This window comes from Miniopterus natalensis, chromosome 1, assembly GCF_054644295.1.
Source record: "Miniopterus natalensis isolate mMinNat1 chromosome 1, mMinNat1.hap1, whole genome shotgun sequence".
Lineage (NCBI taxonomy): Eukaryota > Metazoa > Chordata > Mammalia > Chiroptera > Miniopteridae > Miniopterus > Miniopterus natalensis.
The window spans coordinates 188,282,203-188,309,872 of record NC_142081.1 but is presented as its reverse complement, the minus strand read 5'-3'; the positions used below and the strand labels follow the sequence as shown (position 1 = coordinate 188,309,872).

At 35.9% G+C, this 27,670-nt stretch overlaps 1 protein-coding gene across 2 annotated transcripts; it reads left to right on the top strand.

Annotated features, from left to right (window-relative positions):
- Positions 1 to 27,156, top strand: PI4K2B (phosphatidylinositol 4-kinase type 2 beta). Of its 2 annotated transcripts, none has more exons than XM_087827974.1 (10): positions 1 to 387; positions 6,442 to 6,613; positions 8,275 to 8,475; positions 9,282 to 9,413; positions 10,728 to 10,881; positions 12,223 to 12,284; positions 14,920 to 15,019; positions 18,366 to 18,499; positions 19,060 to 19,119; positions 24,916 to 27,156. In XM_087827974.1, exons 1-10 carry the CDS (start codon positions 110 to 112, stop codon positions 25,087 to 25,089), a joined length of 1,467 nt encoding a protein of 488 aa, XP_087684100.1. In that variant the 5' UTR covers positions 1 to 109; the 3' UTR covers positions 25,090 to 27,156. The 2 variants fall into 2 exon arrangements, with proteins under 2 accessions (XP_087684100.1, XP_087684096.1); XM_087827970.1 differs by having other exon boundaries at positions 1 to 401; positions 6,477 to 6,613.
- Positions 27,157 to 27,670: the final 514 nt, after the last annotated feature.

Genomic DNA, 27,670 nt, shown 5'->3' with positions numbered 1-27,670 from the left:
GGTGGCTTCGGTCTGACCCAGCTGCCCGGTTTTTCCCGCGATGCCGAGACCAGACCCGGACACCTCGCCTCTCTGAGCCCGTGTCAGCGCGGAAAGCACGGACGAGGCCATGGCGGAGTCCCCCGGGTCCGGGAGGCGGGCGGCCGCGGGCGGCGAGAGCCTGGACGGGGAGGACGAGGAGCGGGAGCCGCTGCTGCCGCGGATCGCCTGGGCCCAGCCGCGGAAGAGCGCCCCGGGGACCGCCGTGAGGCTGCTGGAGGCTGCCCGGCAGAAGGGCGCGGCCTCCGCTCGCCGGGCGGACGACCAGGAACTGCTGATCCGCCCCAGTGACTCGCCCCGCTGTCCCTCCCGGGGCGCGGGGCACCCGCAGAGCTCGCCCACCGACCGCTGCATGGTTTCAGGTGCGACCTGGCGCTTCCCGTCTCCTCGCCGCTCAGCCCCCCACTCCCGCCCCTCGCGGCCCCCGGCCCGGGGCTCCCCGCCCTGCCGCCGGCTCCCTTCTCCGTCTCGCACTAGCACTCGGCTGGTAGGAGAGGCAGTCCGCCAGGCACCCCGCCCGGAGCCCCGGGGCGCGGCCGCTGCTCGGACCTCGGACGCCTTCCTTCCCCTCCCTGCCCCGCGTGTCTGCCCCTTTCCCAGGGGCTGTGGGCGCTTCACCTGGGCCTGCGGTTGTCACGGCTAAACTGTTCCCGAGCCTCCCTCCCCTCAGAGTGAGCCTGAACTTTTAGAATCAGACACTGAAGAAAACTTAACACTGGAAAATGACCTAAGTTGTTTGCTTAAGTTTGAACTTGAGTTTTGGGTTAAGAACCCTGAACTATCAAAGTTCCCCGAGCGGTGAATCTGCAAGGGTACAGTAAGAATATCCAGTTGCCGCTGGGACACGTTTCGAAAACTTCTGCTGTTAAATGTTGTCATTGTGACGTTGGCCCGAGGGGGCAGAGGCAGTTGACTTTCTGTTCCTGCTCTCTCTCCTGCAAAGTTGTTTCTTGCGTTGTTTCTCTATTATACTTTAAAAAGAAAAAAAATTTTTTTTTCATGATTAAGCAAACTGATAGCCTCAGGTGAAAGAGAAGGTAATTGAAATGATGTTGAAGGTTAGTAAAATGTAGGCATGCTACTGCAGGCATGGATATTAATAAAGCTAGTTTTTTGGCATGTCAAGTGGAGTTCGTCTAATTTGGTCGTAAAATAGAGTAGACTTGTAAGAGTCCTAGCTAGAGATGAGACCAGCTAGTTTGTAAAATTGGGATAACACCGTTTGCTAATGGTTAGGATGGTTTAAATAAGATGGTGTGTGCACTTTGCCTGAAGTATCACTTCATACAGGATAGCTTAAACACATACACACGAAATGTTTTTATTAATACTGCTTAGTTTTTCTGGAGTTAGATTTTACCTCTGCTGCTACTAGTATGCTAATGGGCCTTTTACATTATAAAGAATTTTAGATAGGTTATTTAAGTTGTAGTTGAACTAAACAAGTCAGAGTAAAATCTAGAGTAAATAAGTCAGAGAGGCCTAAGAGGCAGACTTTCCTATTCAAGTATTTCACCAATAATAAAGTTTTAGCAGACCAGTCAGACATGCAAGTTGACTGACCATTATGATGTTAGCTAATGGACATCACAACATTTAACAGAACAAACAAACAAGAAGTTGGAACCACATCACAAATGGACCCACATTCACCTAGCTACCTTAATAGTTTGGATATATACTACCTAGAATCAGTCTGTGAAGTAACTAAGATCAGTGTGGCTAGCTTGCCACATTTGATTGATTTACTTAAAATGAGAACTTGATAAGTTATTATGCATACTTTATAACTAAAAGTAGTTATACAATGGGTTCTCTTATTCCATTTTCAACTTCTACTTACTAAAGGACCAGTAATAACCCTTAAGTGTGGTTAAGAGGATAATTTGTTAGCTCAGATTTCTTGAAAGTCTACCTGTGCCCAGTAATGTTTTAGGTACTTGGGATATATCAAAGAACAAAACAAAGATCTCTGTACTGCTGGAACTTAAGTCATTTGTTATAGCATTGCAGGTGATCAGATGGAGTCAAAGGATGAGTAAGAATTAGCCATGGAGCCCGGCCAGGCGTGGCTTAGCAGTTGAGCATCGACCTAGGATCCAGGCGATCGGGGTTTGATTCCCAGTCAGGGCACATGCCCAGGTTGCAGGCTCCATCCCCAGTCGGGGACATGCAGGAGGCAGCCGATCAATGACTCTCTCAGCATTGATGTTTCTCTCTCTCTCTCTCCCTCTCTTTTCCTCTCTCTGAAATCAATAAAGTTTTGTGGGGTTTTTTTAAAGAATTAGCCATGGAGAGGAAGCTTGGCAAATACATGGGAACACCAGGGGTAATGCTTCAGAGGGTGGGGTGGACATCTTGTGAAAGTGAGAAGCTTGAATAGGATTGGAACTTGACTAAAAGATCACTGTGTCATTTTAGAGGAGACCCAAAGGGAATACACAGAGATTCTCCTCGGGAAATCTGAATATTCTTTGATACAGAGACTTTATTAAAACCCCATAGTTTATTCCTTAAAAGAAGTGATAGTAATTTTAACTGAAAAAAATTTAAAGAAAATATAGCTAACCATGTCTTCAGCTATTACAAATCAAACCAGACAATGACAGTAAACCTTCAAGCCAAATCTCCTAGCATATATAGCTTGAAGCATAACTTTTGGGGGTGTCTTCCAAGTTAAACTCATTGACAAATGTACATTTAAGTAACTGAAGTGCAGAAAGTTGTAGAATATGAGTTATGAGTCTCAGTTAAAGAAAAATTATCTAAAAAACAATTACTTTGATTTTAGAATAATTGATATGTAGCCTCTTCTCCTGGCAGTAATTAGATAGTAGGACCAGTTGTCTTTTAAGTGCCTTTCTAGACTGTGACGATTAATTCAGGCTGTCTCAAAGAATGTCCATTTTCATGGGGGCAGATTATCTCACTTAACCAAGATTGTTGCTCAGTGAGGGACAGATTAGAGAAAAAGGGATTAAGAATATGCTGGCTGATTTATAGAAATGCTTCTGTTCATCTGATTTTGGTTGAAACTGAATTAAATATTCAGAGTATGATCTTGGGCTCCATGAGAGCAGCAAAGACAGTTTCTATGAACAATTCATAAAGCTTAACCCATAAAACAATTTTATATACATTTAATAGTAATAGTGTCAAAGTCCGCACATAGTTTCCAAAAGAACTATTCAAGTACAGGATGGGAGAGACCAAGAGTAGTCTAAGAATTTAGCCATTTCATTTTGAATTAGAAGTATGACAGGACTCCTAAACAACAAATGTAATGCTAGAGTGCTTATTTTGATGTGGTGTCAATGAGACTGAGAGATGTCTCTATTCTCTGCAATAGGTTGCTCAGTTCTAGAGACCTTATTTTAAGGAGGCACATTGAAAAATTGAGGTGTGAAACAAAAGTGACTCAGATGCTGAAAAGCCTGAAAACACTTCCATATGGAAGGAGGCAGAAAATAGACTTAGGGGAAAAGGAAATGATCTTCAACTGTTTGAAGGACTATCCCTGGTGAGAAAGGAGTAGGTAGACTTTTGTTTTGCTACAGATGACATGTCTAGGATATTAGGTGAAACTACAGGAGACTTACTTCTGGAAAAGGAAGAAGTTTATATATGTTTTCAAGCAAACAATAGGAGCATGAAAAAAAGAGTGATCTCTCTTTGAAAGTGTTTAAACATTGACCCAAAGACTACCTGCTGGTGATATATTGTGGAAAGTACACCAGTACTGGGAGCAAGGTTGAAATAAATAACTTTTCAAGTTCTTTCTTGTTTTAGAGCCCTGACCTAGAAGGAATATTTGACTAGTAATGATTACTGGCACACTCTAGCATCTAAATAATACATTTATTCAATTCAGTATTAAGTGCCGCCCTCTTCCAGGTGTTAGGGATACACAGTGAACAATCAAGACAAAGTTTCTTCCTTCATTTGTAAGGATTTTCATGGGGTAGATAAGAATGATTTGGAATTAGCATATTAACTGTATAGCCATGACTAAAATACTTAAGAAAATTTATTCTTTTAAGTAGTTAAATACACCCAGTAGGCCTTTTTGTAGTATTTCTCTTAGCACAAACATTTAAAAATTAGTAAATAGCGATTTTATTTCTGTCTGAATTAAGGCAAATTTTAAATTACAGAAACTTTATGTTTTGAATATTTGTAATATTGGATGCATGTAATAGTATTTAAATAACCTTCCAAAGTAAGTAATTTTTTGCATGTCTACCACTTCATTTTTTAAATTTCACTTTAAATGACTATTAATTCATTCTGCAAGTGTTTATTGAGTGCTTGTTATTTTCCAGGAACTTTAAAAGTTCTGGGCATACATCAGTGAAAGAATACTTGTCTTCTTGGAGCTCACAAAGATATGTTAGTTGTATGTTAGGTGATAAAATGCTAAACAGAAAATTAAAATGGAGGTTAGGGGAAATTGGGTAGGGTCTTGGGGACCATTATAAGGACTTTTATTTTTTTTTTTTCAAATGAAACGGGAAACTTGTGCTGTTTTGTACAAAGGAGTGACATGATCTGATCTATTTTCAAAGGACTCCTATAGCTTTTCTGTTGAATATAGAAAGGGCACGGGTAAAAGAGCAGTTAGGAGACTTGTAATAACCTAGGTGATAGTGGCTTGATTCCTGTGGCAGAAATGGAGATGCTGAGAGGTGGTTGGATTCTGGATATTTAAGGCAGAGCCACTCAACTTGTTGATGGATTGGATGTGGGGGGTGAGAGAAATGATCCAGTAGAGAGAGAAGTTTTGATGCAGGGACAAATTACTGAAGAAATGCCCTGGAGTAGTCCCTAAGATAGGGTTTAGTACACATAGAGGAAGAGTTGATCGTAGAGCTTGGACAGGTCATCTATAGCAGGGATGGGGAACCTTTTTTCTGCCAAGGGCCTTTTGGATATTTATAATGTCACTTGCAGGCCAAACAAAATTATCGGCTTAAAAATTAGCCTGCTATATTTGGTTAAACATTTAATTAACTCACCCCTAATGTGATGGCTGGAACTGCTTCTCTTTGGTGAGGCCTTGGCAGAGCCAGACCAAATGATTTTGGCCCACAGGCTGGACGTTCCCCACCCCTGATCTATAGTGATGGAATGGATAGGAGTGGGGGGTAGACTTGGTGCTGAGAGCTAATGCTAGTTTTTTTCTGATTGCCCCTCTTTTCTTAGTGAAATTGGAAACTAGGTCAACTGCTTAGAGAGAGGAGGTGTAGGGAATTTGAGGAGAGGAGAGAGTTTGAGGTAGTTGTTCAGAAGAGTGGGAGAGTCTGTGGACCAGGGGAGTTGTCTTAGTTTAGGCTGCTATAACAAAATGCCACAAACTGGGTGACTTAACCAACAGACATTTATTTCTCTCAGTTCTGGAATCTGGGAAGACCAAGATTAAGGAGGCAGCATAGTTATATTCTGGTGAGGGCTCTCTCCCTGGCTTGCAGATGGCCACCTTCTCATTGTGTCCTCACATGGCAGATGGAGAGAGGGAGAGAGAGAGCTCACTCTGGGCACTAATCTCCTTATGGAGGCCCTATCTTCATCACCTCATCTAAACCAAATTACCTCTGAAAGACCCATCTTCTGATACAATAACATTGGGGATTCTTTAGCATATTTGGGGGGAGACAAACATTCAGTCCCAAACTGGAATTTAGCATGTGTCCTGGGCAACATGAAGCCCACCTGAAGTTTGTGGTGATGGGTTTAAAGTGAGACCAGGCATTGTGTTTGTGTGTGTTTCTCTTGTCAAATTTAGCTGTCCAAGCCTAGGCACAGTCAGCTGACTATTGGGTTTAACCAGAATTGGGATTTTTCCAGGTGACCATGATGAGGGGAGAGAGGAAGAGATTGATTATTTGATGATTGACCCTAATTTAAGCTGATCAAGGAGGGAAATGAGGGCACAAAGGAGGTGAAGCTCAGTGACAACATGATAGATCAGTGCTTTGTAGGCCCCAGTGAGATGGAAGAATATGGGGGCTCAGGATGCCAGAGGGAGGAAATTAGGAAGATATAAAGTACTTGAAATTCTAAGTATGGAGAGATTACAGGTATTGGTAATAACAGATCTGAGGTATGACCTTGCAGTTGGAGACTTAAGTAGAATGGAAAATAAAATCACTGGAAGAGAGGAGTTCAAAGTAATGTGCATAGTAGTGTGAGTATATCGACAAGTAGGGATCTTGTGTTCCATGTGTCATTACTTGAAGCTTAAAGAGAAATAGGGGTAGCGGGGTCAAAGCATCCCATATAGTACTTGATCATATTTTTATACTTTCATGTCCTAATGTTATTAACCTGATCTAATATTACAGGTTCATATCACGAACATTGTCATAGCTGGTCTTTCTGCTGCTTCATGTGCTGTCTTAACATTGATTTTCTTAATGCAATAATTCTTGGTTCTTCAGAGTTGAATATATTCTTGGATGATCCAGGGTTTGCTGATACTATATTGAAAGCAGAGCAAGCAATAGAATTTGGAGTTTTTCCAGAAAGAATTCGTCAAGGTTCAAGTGGAAGTTACTTTGTGAAGGATCCTAAGAGGGTAAGAATTTCACAGACCTACTGTATATAACAGAAATTTTTGGAAAACACTAATTTAAATGTGAAGTCATTGTGAGTTTTTGAAGATATTTTCCTAATAAATCTGATTGCACTGTCTTTTTAGAAATAAAGGTCAGTTTTTTGTTGTTGTTTACTAAAGCACTACTACTTAGAAGTAGAGCTATTCATTTGAAATTATAGTTTGCTATCCTATTATTTTAATATTTGGTTTCAAGCATTTATTGAATACTCACTTTCAGCTGTAGCTTTGTTGAGTTTATCCTAAGTCCTTACCTCACAGTAGTCTATAACCATATTAGCCAAGCAAAGTAGAAGTTTAAACTTTCAAAACCTGTTTAATGTCGTTTCCAAATTGCTTGATTTTTTTTCAAAGATTTATTTTACTGTAGGAATATTTTTTCCCTGCATTACCCCAGAGAAGGAGCCTGGGAAGTTTGAAGTTTGAAGGCCCTGGAATGTGACAAAATGAAATGAACCAAAGTATAATTCCAGGGCAGAAAAGAGAAGCTGATATGGGACTTTGTTCCACTCAGTCTATAATTTTTCAAATATCGACGTGATCATTTGTAAAAGCTTTCTGAATGTTGCATAGCCAGAAGTTCCTTTTTCAGGAAGAAAAGAGATTGTAATTTCATCCAGATATTTTTTTCCAAAGAAATTATATTTTTAAAACATAGTCTTTTCTGAAGTTTTAAGTATATAAGTAATCTTTACTCCAAGTTGATTTCTCAGTTTGTTCTTGTTGACTTTCATGTTAGTGGTTCAGGCTTTTGGCATTATAAAGCAATTATATACTTAAAATTATAATAAGATTTTTATTTCTTGTCTACAGATAATTCAGTCCCTAAATTTAATATGAATATATTCTATCAAACCAGTAGTAAAGATTATGGACTATTAGACATCCATGAGCAAACATTTTTTTTTTTTTTAAGAGGAGAAAATTTATTTAAAATTGGTTCGTAAAAAAAAATTTGGAAAAAAGATTAGGGTCAGAGAATCTGACAACATAGATATTTACTATACCTTGTCATTACCTTTATATTTTAGCTTCATCGTTATCTGTATAGAGAACACTGTTTGTCATTGGAATTATCAATTTAACATGCTGGAATGACTGCCATGTGTTAAGTACTTTTCTGAGTACTTGGAATAAAGTCCTAAGAAAGTTCATGCCCTTTTAGAATATACATTGAGTGGGGAAAGTTGACAATGAACAAATAAACATATAATTTGGATATTTAACAGATACTGAATAATAACTGTTTGATCTAGAGCAGTGGTTTTCGTACATTTTGAAATCAGTGGAATCCTTTAATTAGTTGGAAGTCTAGTAATATCAAACAGGTGGAATCAAAGTCTATCTTGTTAAGTGGCATGATGTCTTAGAGCCCTGCTCTCACCTCCCCTCTCACCTTCCCTACGGTTGCTCATAGCACAATTTGAAAACCACTAGCCCAAAGGATTATTGATTTTAGACTGTTGAATAAGAAGAAACATAAAAATGTGATTGGAACTAAATCCCTTAATGTTTAAGGGTTATGTTCAAGTCTATGGTGGGAAGATTTATCAGAATGAATTTTATGGCTTATTATCTCTATATTAAAAGTCTAATACAATTTCTTCTTTTTTCCCCTATAGAAAATTATTGGTGTGTTTAAACCCAAATCGGAAGAGCCTTATGGCCAACTGAATCCCAAATGGACCAAATATGTTCATAAGGTCTGCTGCCCTTGCTGCTTTGGCAGAGGCTGCTTGGTTCCTAACCAGGGATACCTTTCTGAAGCTGCTGCCTCCCTGGTGGATGAAAAGCTTCACCTGGGCGTTGTACCAAAAACAAGGGTAAAGGAGAATTAGTTTTTAAGCATGGATGTTGACTTGTAGCCTACTTCTCTGTTAACACATTTCTAATGACAGAGCCTAAAATTGAGCCCCCTTTTTTTGGTAATCCAGTCATGCATGACTAACAAATTGATTCTAGTATAGATCAACAGAGTACCCAAGGGAATGTCTTGCACACATGGGCTGAGATGATGCTAACAAAAAGGAAAAAGAACTAGCTTTTATTTTTATTTATTTATTTTTTAAATACATCTTCATTGATTTCAGAGAGAGGAAAGGAGGGGGAGAGAGAGAGATAGAAACATCAATGATGAGAGAGTCATTGATCAACTGCCTGGCCTGCAACCCAGGCATGTGCCCTGGCCCAGGAATCGAACCCCGATCTCCTGGATCCTAGGTCGACGCTCAACTGCTGAGCCATGCCTGGCCGGGCAGAGCTAGCTTTTAGAAAGCAGATAAAGGTCAGGGATCTAGAAATTCTGTTGAAGGTATAGATAACCAATGTGCTCAAAAGACTTTTTTTCCTTTATACATTTTTACTCGAAGACTTCCTCAACATATTTATTCCTGATTGTACAAATTACTTCTTTCTTCCACTGGCTAATTTAGGGAGCCTCTCTCAGAGAGAAAGATGTGCCGTTTAACTGACTTCAAAATCCCTTAGCTTTTCTATTTTAGATTCTCTGAGGCATTTCGTGTAGGATTAGACTTTGCTAATTTACAGTATTCAAGTTTCATAATGTATATGAATATAAATACTTTCATGCAAATTCTAATAACCATTTTTCTAAACCATATGTTTCTAGGTGGTTTGGCTTGTCAGTAAAACATTTAACTACAATACAATTGACCGTGCAAAAGCTAAAGGCAAAAAGTATGCTTTACAGAAAGTGCCAAAAGTAGGTAGAAAATTTCATCGGATAGGACTCCCTCCTAAGGTAAGTTACTGTGATAAGCTTTATTTGGGGGGCAATTCAGCCCCTATTAACTGAGCTCCATGTGCTAGGCAGTGTGCTGTGTGCTGTGGACATAACAGTAATGAAAACAATTTTTCATCTTCAAAATGCTTACAGTAAAGAAGCAATCTCTATGCAATGTAACATTGTTAGGATGGTTAAGTGCCAAGAACTCCGAGAGGGCTAGGGAATGTTTGTAAGAGGAAGTTGCATCTAAATCTTTATAAAATAATGGCTAAAAGCACAGGTCCAGAATCACACTTAGGTTTCACTCCCATCCTCTCTTCTGGTTAGCTCTGAGACCTTGGGCTAGTCGCCAAGCCCCAGCTTCAATAAAACGAGAATAATCGAAACTACCTCTTAGGGTTGTGAGGGTAAAATGAAATGTAGGTCAAGTACTTGGTACAGTCCTAGCACATAGAAAAGTAAATGGTACTAGCTTTGTTTACTCACTATATATTAGATTTTGTTTTTTCTTACCACTTTTAAATGAAACTAAGGGATGATTGATTAGCAGCTAGCTAAGCAAGGGTAGGGAGGGTTCATGGGAAAGGTATTTTAGAAAAAGCTCTAGGCTTTTTAAAAATATATATTTATTTGACCTGCCATTTTGTTGTGTTGTAGCCGTGCATTTATCTAGATAAAATAATTTGAGTAGAAATTAATGGTCAGTCTAACTTGTTTTTAAAATTGTACTTGAAGTAAGCAAAGGGTTAGAAAAATTTTTATAAGGCCTGTTACTCCTTGGATATGCTGAAATAAGTGTGACTGAAAAAGGATATTATTTTTATATTTACGACTACTAGGACTTAATTATAAGTGCTTTAGAGAAAACCGTTAGGAAATCATTAAAATTTCATGCCAGTAACACAACATAAATTGTTAAGAAAGATAAGAAATAGATTTCCTTTGTCATTTGTTTGTATTTATGAGGCCAACTAGGTTACCCATTATCTGTGTGTCAGGTGCTTTTTAAATTTGTATTTCCTTTAATAACTTTTCAATGTTAACAACCAGTAATTTTAGTGATAGAAGTGACTTTTATCCTAAAATAGCTGTTATGCTCCTTGGAAGTCTAAGGTTGAGCATTTTTTATTTGCTATGTCTTCTTTTTGATTATTTAACATTGGTGTGTAAAAATAGTGTTCTTGACAAATGTGGCTTATCTAAGTTAGTGTTAACTCTTCTATTTTTCTTATTGTGTTTATATACTTTATGATGATACTGCTAAGAAATTAAAAAAATAATTCCTTTGTTCTTGTACTTTCTTCTCTAACTATATGCTTAAAATTATAGATTGGTTCCTTTCAGTTATTTGTTGAAGGTTACAAGAATGCTGAATTTTGGCTTAGGAAATTTGAAGCTGACCCTTTGCCTGAGAATATTAGAAAACAATTTCAGTCGCAGTTTGAAAGATTAGTGGTTTTGGATTACATCATCAGAAATACAGGTATTGAAGCTCTCTCATTTGTTCACTCAAATCTTGGTAGTTTTCAAACTGTATACAACTCCTATTATCCAAATCAAAGGCAAAGGGTTTTTTAATTTAATTTAGATACATTTTTAAAAATTGATATCAAAGAGAGGAAGGGAAAGAGGGAGAGAGAAGCATTAATGATGAGAGAGAGTCATTGATCGACTGCCTCCTGCATACTCCCCACTGAGGATTGAGCCAGCAACCTGGGCATATGCCCTGACCAGGAATCGAACTGTCACTTCCTGGTTCATAGGTTGATGCTCAAGCACTGAACCACACCAGCCAGGCAAAGACGTAAAGTTTTGATGCAGAAGTCTTGAGGCCACTTTTTCTCTACCTGCCTTAGAAAACAGGTACAGTCCTAACCCTCCTGGCAGAATTGGAGAGCCTGACTCCTAACAGGCTTCTGCCGTGGTGATCATGATCAGTTCTTATTCCTACTGGGTTTCTTCGTAGCAGCAGGACAAAACCAGTTATCAGAAATGTTATCTGCATAACATGAGTAATTAAAACCCATTGTATAAATTATTTTAGATGCTTATTTTAACTGTAGGTAACTTATTGTGGTCTATAAATACATTAAACTTTTAATTTTTTATGAGCTGGAAGGGAGCAATGATACAGGTAATGTAACACAGTGGTTTCCAAACATGGTTCCTGGCTTATCAGGTCAGTGTTACGTGGGGACTTGTTACACAAGCATCTTTTATTAGCCCATCCCAGAGCTACTGATGCAGAACTGCATGTGGGGGCCAGCAGTTTGTGTTTTAAAACATCCTTCAGGTAATTCTGCTGCACTCAGAAGTTTGAGAGCCATAAGTTCAAATTTTCACTCATTTATATTGGTTTCACAACAAGCACTATATATACTTTTCTAGATTTACCATCTTAATTAATATGGTCTTAGTTTAATGTTAAAATTAGTGTAAAGTCTAGAATACTCTAGGGTTAGATGCTTTTTCTAAGGTGAAGAGAAATTACTCTTAATTTTAATAACCTTGATTTAATAGTTGTTGACAATCATATACTACCTCACAGAGTAGTTATGAGGATTAAATGAATTAATATGTGTTAAGCACTTACAACAATGTCTGGCACAGAGTAAATGCTCATAAATGTTAGCTAATATTTATAAGTATTTTTTAGTTTATTTATGTTAAATTGGAGCCTTTAATATGTAAATATGTGTCTCAAATAACCAATGAAAGTCTTGAAAAGCAAGAGGTGACTAGATTTTTCTCCTTGATATTAAGCTATTATTTCCATAAAAAAAACAACAAAGTAACAGATTTTTTTTTTTTTCTATTTTGAAAGACAGAGGAAATGATAATTGGTTAATCAAATATGAAAAGCAGAAACATGGAAAGGAAATTAAGGTAAGGAAATTAAAAAGGATCTGTGTGTTGTACATACACACAATTTCTGTAAAAGATTCCTTGAAGTTAGTCTTCATTCTTTTCTCATTTCCTTCACTCAGATTCTTGGTTTTTATCTCCTTTTTCTGTTTTTCTAATCTTTTTTCTTTCCTTCCCATGTTTACATTTTTTAATTCTATTTTTAAAACAATCTCCATGAAGCTTTATTTTTTATGTTGCATTAAAATAGAAGAGTGATACCAGCTTGGTACTTTTTATAGAGCTTGGGAAATTTTTGTAGAACCACCAGATTTATTTTGCTTTCATGTAATAAAAGCTTCTGATATTTTTGGTCATGTTTACATATTACTAATTCACTTCTTTCTGAGTCCTTTGACTCAGTATTAGGAAACGTGCACTTTACCTGTGAATCATATATATTGAAGTTTAAAAAAATGTTCTACTTATATGAGAAGCTGTGTTTAATGCACATATAATGGGCTGCATAGACCCATAACACCATCAGAATGATAGATTTTAGATCAGTTTTTGTCAACTTTGACTACCCCAAGTTCAGATTTTTAAATATTTATATAAGAGATATTTTCAAAATAGTTCTACTGGTTTAAAACAGTCTACACATTTGGGAAAGATTTAACTAGTTAAAGATATAATTTCTCCGATACTTATCGTCTGTGTGTTCTCATCACTTAAAGCTGTAGCATCACTTTAGAAAGTCTGTACTTTTCGTTGTTTATCAAAGAAGTTTAAAACTTCATGTTCATAATACTTACCAGTAAAAAAGAACAAACTCAATATAGGCAGTAATGTGGACAAATCTCAAAATCCTACTGAATGAAAGAAGCAGTGAAAGAAGCTGCACACAAAGGGAACACACTCTCTGATTCTAGTTATACAAACCTCCAAAAAGTACAAACTAAGCCCTATGACAGGAAGCAGACTGTGGTTGCCTGGGGGGGAGGGAGAAGAGGGAAGGCAGGACTACAAAGGGACACAAGAAACTTTTGGGTGAAGGTTTCACATCTATCTATGCTTATCAAATTGTATTCTTTAATATGTGAAGCTTATTGTGTGTGAATTACACCTCAATAAAGTTGTAAATAGAAAAGATAGAAATAAAAAAATAAATGCCAGTTATAGCAGAAATGTGTTTAAAATACATACTTAAATATACATATTTTTAGTAATTTCTAAATATATTTTATTGGTATATCTTGAGCAATTAGATTTTACTGAAAACTTCATTATTTTGCTCTTAAGTATTTTGTGCATTTTCATGGAGATACTTGATAATAAACTAAAGGAAATAAACCTGGCATATATCACACAAGCCTTTAATACTTTTAATTCTTTTAAATTTTTTATTAATTTAAAAAAAATTTTTATTGAATTTATTAGGATGACATTGATCAATAAAATTATATAAGTTTCAGGTGTTCAATTGTATAATAAATCATCTGTATATTGTATTGTGTGTTCGCCACCCCAAGTCAAGTTTCCTTCTGTCACCATTTATTCCCCCTTTACCCTCTCCCACCTCCCCGGCTTCCCCTTTCCCTCTGTGTTGTCTGTGTCTGTGAGGGGTTTGTTTTGTTTTTTGTTTGTTTGGGGGTTTTTTGTTGTTTTGCTTTTTTGCTTAACCCCTTCACCTTTTTTACCCAGGCCCCCCCTCCCCTCTGACAGCTGTCAGTTGTTCTCTATCTATGTGTCTGTTTCTATTTTGTTTGTTTGTTTATTTTGTTCACTAGATGCCACATATAAGTGAAATTATAGAGTACTTGTCTTTCTTTTACTGGCTTATTTCACTTAGCATAACACTCTCCAGGTCCATCCATGCTGTCGAAAAAGGTAAGATTGCCTTCCTTTTTACAGCCAAGTAGTATTCCATTGTGTTAATGTACCATAGTTCTTTTTTATCCACTCATCTACTTTTAATTTAAAAAACTGTCAAATTCATCTTTTATTATTTTATCTAGGCCACTTCATAATGGCAACTGTCTATCTTTAAATAATAGGAAGCACTCTTTAACATGAAAACCTTCTTGCTCCTGAGGTCTTTGTTTCTGCTATAGAAGAATGTAGAAGTTAGCAATGGCCTAGATTCTGTAACCAAGAGTTTCTTGAATTTCCTTCTACTGGACCTTATTATACTTAGCTATGATCTTTGGCAAGTTTTATTTAGAAACATTTTGTATTTAAAATGATTTATTTCTATGGGACCCTAGAAAAGACTAGATTTTAATAAGATAGCTTGTTGAGTTGTTAAAAATGTCCATATTTTGTAACTTTCATACATTTATGCAATGCATCTAGCAATAAATTATCCAGGATAACACTTTAAGTCTTAATAATTTCAAGCCCTCTTCCCCAAAGAGGGGGAATTAAAAAGAAACCGTTACTACATGAATTTATAATATCAAATTTTTTTAAAGTAGTGATTTGAAATTCTTGCTGATTTTTAAGACAGTCTCTACCCTTTAATGATAAATTTGTACTTTCTGGGAACTTATTTTTTATTTTTATAGGCTCTTCAGATAAAATGTCTTTAAACCTCAATAATTTCTTAACTACTTTATCTGTTAAAAATATTTATATACATTTTTTTTTATCAACAGACTATTTTTCTCCTTTTTAGGAAGCAAAATGGATTGATGATAGAGAACCCCTTATTAAAATAGCTGCAATTGATAATGGTCTAGCATTTCCTTTTAAACATCCTGATGAGTGGAGAACATGTGAGTATTTAGAACCTTTTATAAGTTCTATAATTATCCCTTTTCCAGAAAAGGAAGGGAACGGAACTCATGGTCATTAAACTAGCAGAAGAAAAACGAGATGAAGTATCATTCATTAGTCTCTGTTCCAGATACGAAATCCAGAGATGTGTACTATATGGGTTTTGCCGTGTATATATTCACTTATCTTTGGATGACTGTGTCTGATTTTTATTTTTAGCTTGTATTAACGTTGTAAAGTAAGTTTAATAGCTTTCCAATTTTAAATATATATATAACTTGGGGATTATCAATTTAATATTTTGGTAGAGCTTTATTTAAATGTTTTGGGTAATATTCACTGATAAAACAATGTAAGCCTCCCCCTACCCGCCACCTCTTTTTAGTGAGTGGTGCTTTAACTGCCTTACCTATCTCTACTGGTTTGTTTCTTAGTCTTAAAGGTCTGGTATAAGCCAATTTTAGACGTTTTTATTTTGTTTAAAATTGTCCTTGAGTTGTAGATTTATGGGTATAAAGTTTTTTATAGAATTCTCTTATAAATAAGAAATTTCCCTCTATGTATATTAAGTATTTAGGGGTGAAATTTGCCTTAAAATACTTAGGGAGAGAAAACAGGGATAGATAAAACCAATTTTGTAAAAATTTGGGAATAATTGAATTAGGTTATTCAGAATATGTACTGGTTTTTTAATTTTTGTATATGTTTTTGAAATATGTTTAATAAATTTTAAAAGTAATCTCTGCATCTGTGACTATGCCACTTTTAAATTCCTACTGTGCATTGGTAGCCTTTTTTATTAGAGTTGCCAAAGATTTGTCTATTATATAACATTGGCCTCTTTATATTTTTTGTGTGCTATTCAGCTAGTTGACCTTGTTTTATCAGATTTTCAGTTTATTTATTTGCTTTTGCTTTTTCATTGATAATTTATGTTTTCCATCATTATTATTTTCTTCTGTATCATCCTGTATTGTTTTCCTAAATGTTTTCCTCTAGGTACCATTTTGGCTAAGCTATAGATTGGGCATGCTTGCTCTCTTATTCTGCTTTATAGATTTATACTTTCAGATTTTCTTTTTGTCAAGAGTAATTTAGAAGTATTTTGTTTTGATTGTAAAATTTCTAAATCAGTTGATTTTCTAAAAACCTTGTCCATTGTTATTTTCAAATTTTCTTGCTTTGTGATCTGTGAAAGTGATTGTGTGAGATCTGCTTTTTGACACTTGTTAGCAATTCCTGTGTAATCTGATATATGGCGAACTTGAAGGACTGTATTTGAAAAGAATGTGTTTGGGCACAAAGTTCTATATCTGTCTACTAATTAATGCTTGTTAATTGTTAGTCAAATCATAGTCTTATTTTTTGGCCATTTGATCTGCTGATTTTTTAGAGAAAGTTAAAGTTCACTATGATTGCAATTTTGTCTATTTCTTACATTTCTATTTTTTGCTTTGTATTTCATATTCCTAAAGGCCCAGCATTTTATCTTGCTGGTGGCTTGTTCTTTTATCAATGCGAAATATATACTACTTTATCCATCCCAATGTTTTATTCTTTTCCTTCTTCTGTCTTGTAACATTGGTGCATCTTATTTCTTTTTATTAGCATTTACCTGGCATGATTCTATACTATTATTTTTAACTTCCATCATTTTAAGTATGACTTATAAACATCACTTACCTAGATTTTTTTTTACCTAGCCTGAGATTCTTTTAATAGGTAAACTTAACTCTGTAGTTTGTCTCAATAAAGTAGTAGTTTGTTTGAATTCTTACTGCCATCTAGTTTATTTCTCTTTACCATAAATTCCAATTATTTCTTTTTTTCCTTTCCTACCTTTATTGAAATGACTTGAGATGTGATTGTTTCATTTCTTTTTCCTCTAATGATCTGTATGCAAATTGCACTTTAAAAGTGTTAAGTTTAAGTTGCTTACAATACATCTGGGAAATTTTACCAAACACACAGTGGGGATTGAGTGTCTTGAACTTGAAAGAGGAAATGGTATTAAGGATATAGTTTTTAAACTCTCACCTTGGTAGTGGAACCATGGTGGTGTTTGCTATCTCCCATGGAAATCATGGTGAACAAATACCATCACTAGGATAATTCAAAGCACATAAGTACTTAGTGTTCCATGAATGTTTAGTAGACGAATGAGAAAAAGAAGTAAGGATGGACTGGGGAAGAAAAGCCAGCATACTAGAGAAGTGGCTTGAAAGACAGGAGGTGAGCTTCGAGAGTGGTATCTCCAAAGCCACGTAGGAGAGGAGGAGGAGATGACAGAAAACAGTGCTGCGTGATAGTGATACAGAGCCATTAAGTAGATGCGGGCTGAAAATGGGCCTTTGGAGAGACTCTAATGCCGTCACTGGTGGTCTTAGGGGAGAGAGTGATAGTAAAGGTGCGGCGTAGAGATTGGAAGTAGAGTCAGGAATTAGAATAAAGGCTTTTCTTTTATGTAATTGATCAGGGAAAGGTAAAAAGGAAACTGGATATAGCTTCAGGGAGATGTGGGCCAGTGGAAAAGCTTTCTTTGGAATGGACTGTGTACTTCCCGCAGTGTACAAAGAGATAGATGAAAGTAAGAAGGAATGACTCTAAAGGCAGATTTCTTCCTCAGGGCTTTCTAAATGGTAGGAGCCATTAAAGCTGGAGGTTCTCATTTGATGTACCCGCAGTAGTTCTATGGGTGATGGCTTTGTCATAAGCTGTATACATTGGTGTAGGAAACTGAACATGCACTCTCTCTAGAATATTTCACTGCTTTACAAATCCTTCTAGTCCTAGCACTGTGTAGATTATGGTCCTCTTGGGAGAAAACTACAGTTAGCCTGGAGTGATGGGTCTTTTATCCCTTAAAACCAACTCACCTATTTACCTACTAATTATTTAAAATTTTAGAAGATCATGAGTGTGTCCAATTCCTGATCATTTGTGGCTGGAAGGGCAGGGAGACCTCAGCCAAGATGTTTTTGATCTGGGGCTATGAACAAATTATAGCTATCTCTTCATTTCCAAACTTAGGAACCAGATTCAGATAATATGTTTTTATATAGGACTGTTTGAAATAGACTCATTATCAAAACTCTTACTCTTTAAAACTCAGAATCCTAACTAGTTCAGGTAAAACCTTACTGTGTTTCACCGTCTGAATTGAACATCCAAACTTGGAATTTGAATAAATTAAGTAGAAAAGGATAATTGTTTTCTGATAACTTTTTTCTCCTGCCTGTTTTTTGCTTGTTTTTTGAGAACCTGGGAATTGTAGGAAAAGAACTGGGATAAACATGGGTCAAAATAAACCCTTTCCTTCACTGATTAGACCACTTTTTGTGTTAGATCCATTTCATTGGGCTTGGCTTCCTCAAGCAAAAGTTCCTTTTTCTGAAGAAACAAGAAACTTGATTCTACCATATATTTCTGACATGAACTTTGTGCAAGATTTATGTGAAGATCTTCGTAAACTTTTTAAGGTAAATAAATCTTTAGTTTTAATTATTATAGAAAATGAAATCTTAAAATAGAAGAGATTTTCTTAGTAGAGATACTTTTTAATTTACTGGCTTTTGGTATCACTTCTTGCAGTGCAGCTTGACATAACAGAAAGGAATTAGCAGTTTTACTCTACAGAGCATCAATTTGTGATGTTACACTTACTATAGTATTCTTTGAAGTGAAATTTAAAACTGGAGAAATTGTTGTCTTCAAAAGTTGAATATTTACATAATGACTAAAAATTATAACAACTGTTTGGTGACCTATTATAATTTACTTCTCTCAAAAAAGCCTAAACTCATTGGATGGAGTGCCATTTTAATCTTTTCTGGAACAAGTTGGAGTATAAATAAACTTTTTATCATTTTAGGTGTGTACAAAAATACCTCAAGTAAAAATACTTTTTCATGTTATTTTATCAATTAGGAAAGCTTTCTAATGGCCTTATTGCTAAGTTGAAAGAGTTTGTTTTCAAATATTTGTTTCAAGTATCTTGATTTTTGGAATCATAATGATGTTTTTTTCCTTTCTGTGATAGACTGACAAAAGATTTAACAGAACTACTTTTGAAAGTCAGATGTCTGTGATGAGGGGTCAGGTAGGTCACCTTTTTATGCCTTGCTAAGAAAAAAAAACAATCTCTTTGAAATACTTACCAACTTTTTTCTCCATTGTGACCCAAAGATGCAATTCTGGATACTGTCTTTATGCTGAACCAAAATAGCTCAGATGATTAGACATGAAGTTGATTTCAATAGTATCTTTCCTCTATTGGCTTATAAATTAGATATCCCTGACTTGGTTGTGTTAGTTTCCATGTACTGTGAATTCTTTGTCCTCATTTTGGTAACTGTTTTCCTGATTCATACTAGATTTTTCCTCCGAATTTCACGTGCTTAGATGGACTGTTGCCTATTGATTGTTTACCTACTAGAACGTGTTTGGCCTTTGCAAGAGCAGTCAGTAAATAACCATGTCACCATGGGGCATAAAAGTAATAATTGTAACTCAGTCCTCTCACCGCTTCTCACCTCATAGATACAAGGTATTAGGTCTGCTGGCGTGGGCCGGGAGGCTGGGCTGCCCTGTAGATGACATCTGGTTCTTCCACTCTTAATAGTATTTAGATTCCAAAAGGAAGACTTGAAATGAAAATAAATTATACTGTAAATACTGTATTTTAGTGAGTTACTAACCTTTTCTTCCTAAAATATACACTTAATTTAAGGTAGCTGTTTGCTGCATCCTTGTAGCAAAAAAGACAAGTCTAGATTTTGCACTATTATATAACTTTAACAAATAAATATAATTAAATTAGATAATCATTTATTCACCAAATGTTTATTGTCAGAACTAGTGCCAGAAATTGTTCTAGTCATTGAGATAAAGCAGTCAGTAAAACCCAGTTCCTCTTCTCATGGAGCTCAGGGAAAGGGGACGGCTACCAGCTTGTACATCTCTGCTCCATTGCCTATGCAGTGCTTTGCTGGAGTCCTAAGTTTTAAATAGGAAGGGAAATGGCTGGGGCACTAGTATAGACCCAGATCGTAAAGGGCCTTAGGTACCAGAATATAGATTTCACACAGAAGGGATTGGATCAGTTAAAGATTTAGCATTAAAAGGGGCTTTGGTGAGACTGACATTTTGGAGGAAATCTCATCCTGAGTTTCTGCTCTGATCTCCTTGAAACTGTGCGCCAAATTCCACATATAAGTGTGTTCTGGGCATGGCGGGAAACCATAGGATTTCCATCTCAGCAAAAGGGATCCCTATCCCAACAAAGATTAAGAACCACTGTAGAAGGTTAGGCTGGACAGTGGGGTTCAGGTTTACTTAATGGAAGAGGAGTCTAGAGCCTCTTGGGGATGTGTTTTCCATAATTCAGGCATGAATGAAGGGTTTAGATCAGGGGTGGGGAACGTCCGGCCCTTGGGCCAGAAAATCATTTGGTCTGGCCCTGCCAAGGCAACCGCAGGCAAGACTCGAAATTCAGTAACTCTAGGAGCTTTTTCATAGCTAATTTTTAAATTGATAATTTTGTATGGCCTGCAAATGATGTTGGAAATATCCAAATGGCCCTTGGCAGGAAAAAATGGCTCCCCACCCCTGGAATTTTAGATGATCAGTGATTGTAATTATATTGCAATGCAGAGTGTTACCATTCCAAATATATTAGAGCTAAATTTTCAGGCATTGATAATTACCCTCTAACCTCACCTTTTTGCTTGAAACAAATTAACTTATCAATATGCTCCATCTTCTGGAATTATCCCTAAGTATATATCTTTATCTTAGAAATAATTTTTTAAAATAAAGGCTGTAAATAATTTTGTAAACTTTTGTTGTTGATTAAAGTTAGTACATGGAAATTTAAATGTAAAAATGCTTATCTGAAAAGATATAGAGATAGTGTACTACTGAGTGAGGTCTGTTACAAAGATATACCAGTACTTATCTGCCATTTTAGCTTTATTTATTCATATCCTATCTCACTCACAAAGGAGTTAAAGTATTATATAGGTGTATATAATAAAGTAGAAAACTGACAGGATCAAGATCTGGGGGAAAATAAAATGAAACAATACCTTTTCTGTATGTTTAATTTTATTTTATTATTTTTTTTTAATTTTAGCTTTGACCTTTCTGATAGCCAGAAAGAGTAGAGTGCCTGACCATGTACATGATTATGTAGCTCTCTAGTTTTAATGACATTTTTAAAAATCTGGTGTAAAAAATCAGGTAGTAATTTATATTCCAAAGTAAATCAGTGCTTAATGAAATAGAGACTTAGCAAACAAAAACCTATGTTCCAAACAATAGAATCATCATTTAGCTAGTTCCTTAATTGAGTCAAATTACTTGTGCTATTTCCATCATTTATAATTATCCCTTAAATCCCTCTTCTCTCCAATTTTGCCAATTAACTTTATGATTTGTGCTTTGTACAACCAAGTCTTTTGCCCTTGTTTATACTAAGTCTTCAGTTTTACACACAATCAGTGTCATGCTCTGATTCTTCACATAAAGATGTGGAATGGAACTTGAAACTAATAGGAAGGCATTTCTTTTAAAATCTCGGCTGTAATGTTTATGAGAATTAAAGATAAACCATGTTTTGAATTTTACATTAAATAGCTGTAGGTCAAAATGAGGTTCAAAAACTCATTCATATCCCTTTCTCCCTGTGCCAGTTTGGAACACTAGGCCTCAGAAAATATTTATGGGCAATGTGAAATATATTTTATACGTGATCTAAAAAAAAATGGCAGAAATAATAAATAAGCCCTGGACGGGAGCTCAGTGGGTTAGAGTGCTGACCCAGTACGCCAAGGTTGCAAGTTCAGCCCCCGTCAGGACACATACGGGAAGCAACCAATGAATGCATACATAAGTGGAACAACAAAATATCTCTTTCCCTCCCTCCCTCCCTTTCTCCCTCCCTCCCTCCCTCTCTCTCTCTCTCTCTGTCTTCCCCCTCCCCCATCAATAAGTAAAAATTTTGAAAAAAAGAAATAATAAAACTGCTTTATCAGTACATAGTGAACTTGTATTCAGTGATTTGTAAACCACACAGTCATTTGTAGATTCAGAAATGATTGATGTTAAGAAAATGAACTTAACACTTTAGTAGCTCCTGAGTACTTGACCTTTTACTATTTGTAAGTTTCTTATCATTTATCCTCATAACAGCTCTCCATAGTTATCTGCATTTTCTATGGAGGAAACTTGGTTTAAAGGGGTTATAACATCTGTAAAATACGGGGGTCTCTCTCAGCCTGGCAAATCTGCAGCAGTAAGCATTCCCTCTTCCTGGGGACTTTATCATCTCTTCTCTGGTCTAACGCTCTTCTAAGTGGTGTCCTTACCTCTTTTCCACACTAGACCAGAATGGTCTCCCTCAGAGCAAATCTGATCCTACCTTTCGTGACAAAAAATGCCTGTGATTCGTCAGTGCGTACAAGCTCAAGTCTGGGCCTCGAGCACAGTCAACAAGACCTTTCACAGTCTGCCTCCAGCCAGTCCACCTGCTTTTATCTCTGTCATTTGCAGCTTCCCCTAAGCCTGGCCACTCTTAAGTGCTTGTCCTTGTCGTTTTCTTTTCCCAGTGGTGCCATCTCTCCTCCTTGCCTTCTCTTACTTTGGAGGACACCTTCCTTCAAGCTCCAGCTTTGTCTTCCTAGACTCCTCCTGCTACCCAGGGAGTTCTCATTTCCACAGCACTCTGGGAATCCACTGCTGTCCATTTTACTCAGAAATTTGATGTAAACATCAGCATATTGGGCACATTATACTATTAAAAAGTAACTTAAAATCAACCGTAAAGTAGAATATATGTGTCCTTAAGGAGATACAGTAATTCTTGTGCCCACTAAAATTTGAGGACCAGTGAAATGACTAGTCAAAAGGAAAGAAATCTGTGAGTTTATACCATCTGCCCTTGACATAACTGTCAGTCCCTACCAAATTATCAAATGTGGCATAGATGGAGAATTCTGAAGTGTTTCACCTTGCCTGCAATGTTTAGTCTATTTCTGAAAATTATCTTCTCTGATTTAAGCATATAATAATACATGAGTGCTGCAGGTAGCTCTAACTTGACTGGACTCTGCTCAGTTCTCATGGAAAAATGTAAATAGATTTGCTTATTCTTTGAGAAATGAAAAAATGGTGGTAGGTAGGAAAGAGGAACAGATTTTAAAGTAAGGGCATAGGTCTTCTTCTATTGTTAAGTGTCTATTACACAACATTGCCATTATTTGTTCATGCGGCTGTTGTTTCTAGAATGTGGGTATTTTAGGGCTCTCCTCCCCAACACAGTATGTGCTCAGTAAATGTTTCTTTAGTAAATGCAGAGTTATAGAGTGTCTTCTCAACTCCCAAAAAAATTATAATACTTAGGATAGCTTTAAGATAGAATAATTTTTGCTATTAGTATATATTTGAAAATTGTTAATTCTGTAGAATGACTTTTTATTTTCTTCGTACCATTCTGTTTTCCAGAGTCTCTACAACTGTTATGTATTGTTTTTAGAGACAGGAAAATATTAGCTGTTGCTTAAATTAGTGTTTTTAGACTAACATTTTTAGAACAGAATTTTTAAAACCAGTAGAGGGAACTAATGAGAACATTCATTCCTTAGACTGTGCTGGTGCCCACTTTTTATTTCATGGTAAGAACAATGCTTATGAGGGTAAATTTTATAAATTCTTTATGTCTTGTTATTCAGATATGGCCAGTCTAGAAGATTTTAAGGGAAGAACTTAAAAAGGGATCCCCAAACATAGATGCAATGAGTATATACTGTTGCTAGAAATAATTCCCTGATGTGTTAAATACTTTAAATCTCCTAAAATTGAAAACATCTAGTTTATACTATTTAAAGTATTATGAAGTATATTTATTAGTATGGCTTTGTGTTGAAACCTTTATGCTTATCACTATTAGTCTTAATAGTGCATACTATCTATATATTAGATATTTATTTCCAAATACTTGAAGGAGACATTCCTATTTCTAAAGTACATGCATAACGGTATTTTTTTACCTGATATTTAGGGGGGAAATGAATTATTAAAATTTTATTTTATCTGAACAGAGTAGAATAGGCTGCAATCTATGTATTGAGTTTCATAACCTTATTTTTATGCTCAAGTAGCAATTCTAAGAATATGTAAGCATGGAATGTAATATTTTACTTTTCCTAGTTTATGTTTCCTATTTAAGAGTTAGCTCTGAAATAAAACTTTATTTTAAATGGCTACCTTCCCAAATTCTGTAACCCACTTGCCCACTGGCCATACATCATGCTTTTTCATGGCACTTCTGCCTTCTAGTACATGGTACAATTTACTTATTCATAATGTTTATTGACTCCTCCCCCTGCTGAAATTAAGCTCTGTGAAGGCAGGAATTTGGTTTGTTTTTTTCAGTGTTTTATCTCAGCACTAGAACAGAGCCTAGCGTGTAGTTTGCTTGCAATAAATATATTTGTTGAATGAATGGATAAGGCAATTATTTAGTTAAAACCAGACTATTTAGACCAGTATTTGTTTAGCTTCTATGTCAAATAGAGTACGTGGAACCATTCACTTTATTCAGTCTCTGGTTTCATTTCTATTGGACATAGGTGCATTCTAGAATATTTTAAAGGTACCGGTTGGCCTAAGTTATTTAATTCTACTTTTGTGCATTTGTGTGTATATATGTGTGTATGTGTCAACATAAATACACCCATATAATATGTATTTATAGCAGTTACTCCTCATCACAGTCTATTGGGCATAAGTGGATGAAATAAAAACTGTAATTATGAATAAATGGTTAAACTAATGTTAGTAAACTGAAGGAACTTTGTCTTTTTTGAACTGGTGACAATATCTCTTCTTTTCACAGATCTTAAATCTTACTCAGGCTTTGAGAGACAGGAAGAGTCCTGTCCAGCTGGTACAAATGCCCTGTGTAATTGTGGAGCACAGTCCAGGGAAAACTCAGGGTCGGAAAGCCAACCTCGGCAGTTCCTTCACCCAGACTTTCCACTGCAGGAAGCCATTTTTTTCCTCCTGGTAGCAGATGCAAGAGAAACAATCTGTGTGGCATTCTTGTGTTGTTAAAATGTAAATGTATTTACATTACAGTGATGTAAATCTGCTATTAATAAGAGCTCCAGTTGCCAAAACCTCAAATAACATGTCTTTAAAAGGTTATGTGTTGAATGTAATCAAAAGTTTACAGTTTTTGTCCAAATAGTAAATTCCTACTTCAGGGAAGAAGCAATGTATCTTCTATATAGTATTTTTATAGAAAAATTGTACTTTATGTTGTTGATGTTAGTTTAAAAGGTAATTTCATGGTTTACACATTCTGAAATGACCATAATTACTTCAGAATTCCAAATACAAAAGTAAGGTATTTATTGACTTTGAATAAAATAACTTTTTATATACTTTTTAAACATTAAGAAGGTTAACTCTTCTTACATTATAAAAGGCCTTTGAGTGTAAAACTGCTCTTATGAACTCTAACCAACTAGTTAATAGAAAAACAGGTAAGAATAAAACAATGCTGCCTTAATTTAAAGCGCTGCTGTTTTAGAACGTGAATAAGTGCCCCTAAAGTGACCATTATGAGGGACCAGAAAATTATATCTTGGTTAAGTAATAGATGACCACTTTCTTTTTTGTACTTCAGAATATTTTTGGTCAATTATTTTGTTAAAGTGATGAAAAAAATCTAAAGACACTTCCTTTCTTAAAAATGGAAACACTCAACTGAGACTTGAGGAGAATTATGTAAAATTATAGTAGATTCTAAATGTTTTTGAAATTCCAAAATAGCATTAAAAATTCCCTTTCCTTGCATGGGATCAATTACATAATCAGTTAGTGCTCCAGAGGTACTAATCTTGTTCAGTTTAGTACTTTGGTTAGTATTAAACTTCACTGAAAATTAAACCACACATCAAATTGCATATTGGATTATATTTTGGGGTCCTAGGACATAAACTTAAAAATAACAGTAGTGTTTTAAGAAACTTGAAATTCCCAATGTTATTATAATTACAGTCAACTTTAGAATATCAGTCCTAATTAAAGCAGACCATAACCAACATAACCATAAAATCATTTATATTTGATTTTGAATATCAGTATGTCTGACATCTTGGGAACTTGTAGCACTTTTAACTCACTAAGTGATTTAAATTGAGGTGAACCCAATATGAAATGTGATTCCAAAGAAGCAGGAGTTTCATTCTCTTCTTCATGCTCCAAACAAATACCACCACCACTCGGACTAAACTGGGTAGTTTGTGGTCTTGGCCGTGACGAGAGAGCACACTGCTGTCCAAGTAGAAGTGCTCTCCTACCTCCCCCGGCCCTTCGCCATCCTAGTGCTGAGATGATGGAAAACTGGAAGCTTAAAGCTCAAGCTACTAGCTGTAGATAAATACTAGTCATTGAAATGTGCCTTTGAGGATGTGTTCTGAAAGAACTAAGCTGTTGTGATGTGGGTACTGCTTTCATTAAACAGTTTCTTTCAGTATTTTGAGAACTGCTATTTAATTTTTATAATGGAAACCTTGTAAATTTCTACTGCTTTATATTCTAAAATTAAAATAGTGTGGAACTACTTTTTAGTGGTCTTACCAGGCCAGAAAAGTTAAGTTGAAGTATTTAAGATGTGATTACAAGTCAGAGTACATCAGTTATATTTTGTAAATTTTCATGAACTTAATAGTTATTTAAATATTATGTTAATTTTTTCAGCAAGTATATTGTAATGTCACATGGTAGACTAAAGGTACTAAAAAACCATTGTCTTAAGGCTTGATTTCTCCTGGAGTATGTATGCATGGTGAATATTTATGTTTATAAATGATGCCAAACCACCATTTTCTTATTTCATATCATAAAGATATAGTTTAATGCTTTATAATTCCAAAAGATATATTTAACTAAAAACCTTAATTGGAGACATTTAAATTTTATTTAATTACATGCTGCCTTATTCTCCCCCAATTTGTCAGCAATTGAAGACTGGAAACATGGCATTTTGCAGACTTGAAAACTTGATTCACAGTTTATTTTTTAAAAATTTTAAATACTATACTAATAGAATTAAAAATTTATTTGAAAATGCTGGTGACCTGTTCTTTGATCAGATTACTTCTTAGGTCTTTTACAGATATATGAAAAGACAGGCAGTGTCTTATGTTTTATAGTCTACCTTCTTTCCCGGAGTTGCTTGGGCACCTGTGTGGAGTTTTGGCGGAGATTCTCAGTCTACCCTATGTTTTCAAGCCTACGTTACAGTCAGTTTGGGACCGTGCAACGGAGTTCTGGACAGTGAGATGTGGGAAAAGTGATAAGTGTGACTTCCAGATCCAACAGTAAAGCTCTGCCATCACAATCAGTGGTCGTGATTGAACACAGTCTCCTGTATTCTTGTTTGGCTGTAAACACAGTTTGCAAAACGGAAGCAGCCAAGGCCCGTGAGGCACTGCTTGGAAAGGAGATCCCGCTGACTTCATTGGACTATGACATGAGCAAGAAATAAATGTTTTGTTTGGTCATGAAACTTTTGAATTTATTCATTACTAAAGCATAAGCTGTCCTATACTGGCCATTATAATGTAAATAGAAAAATATAA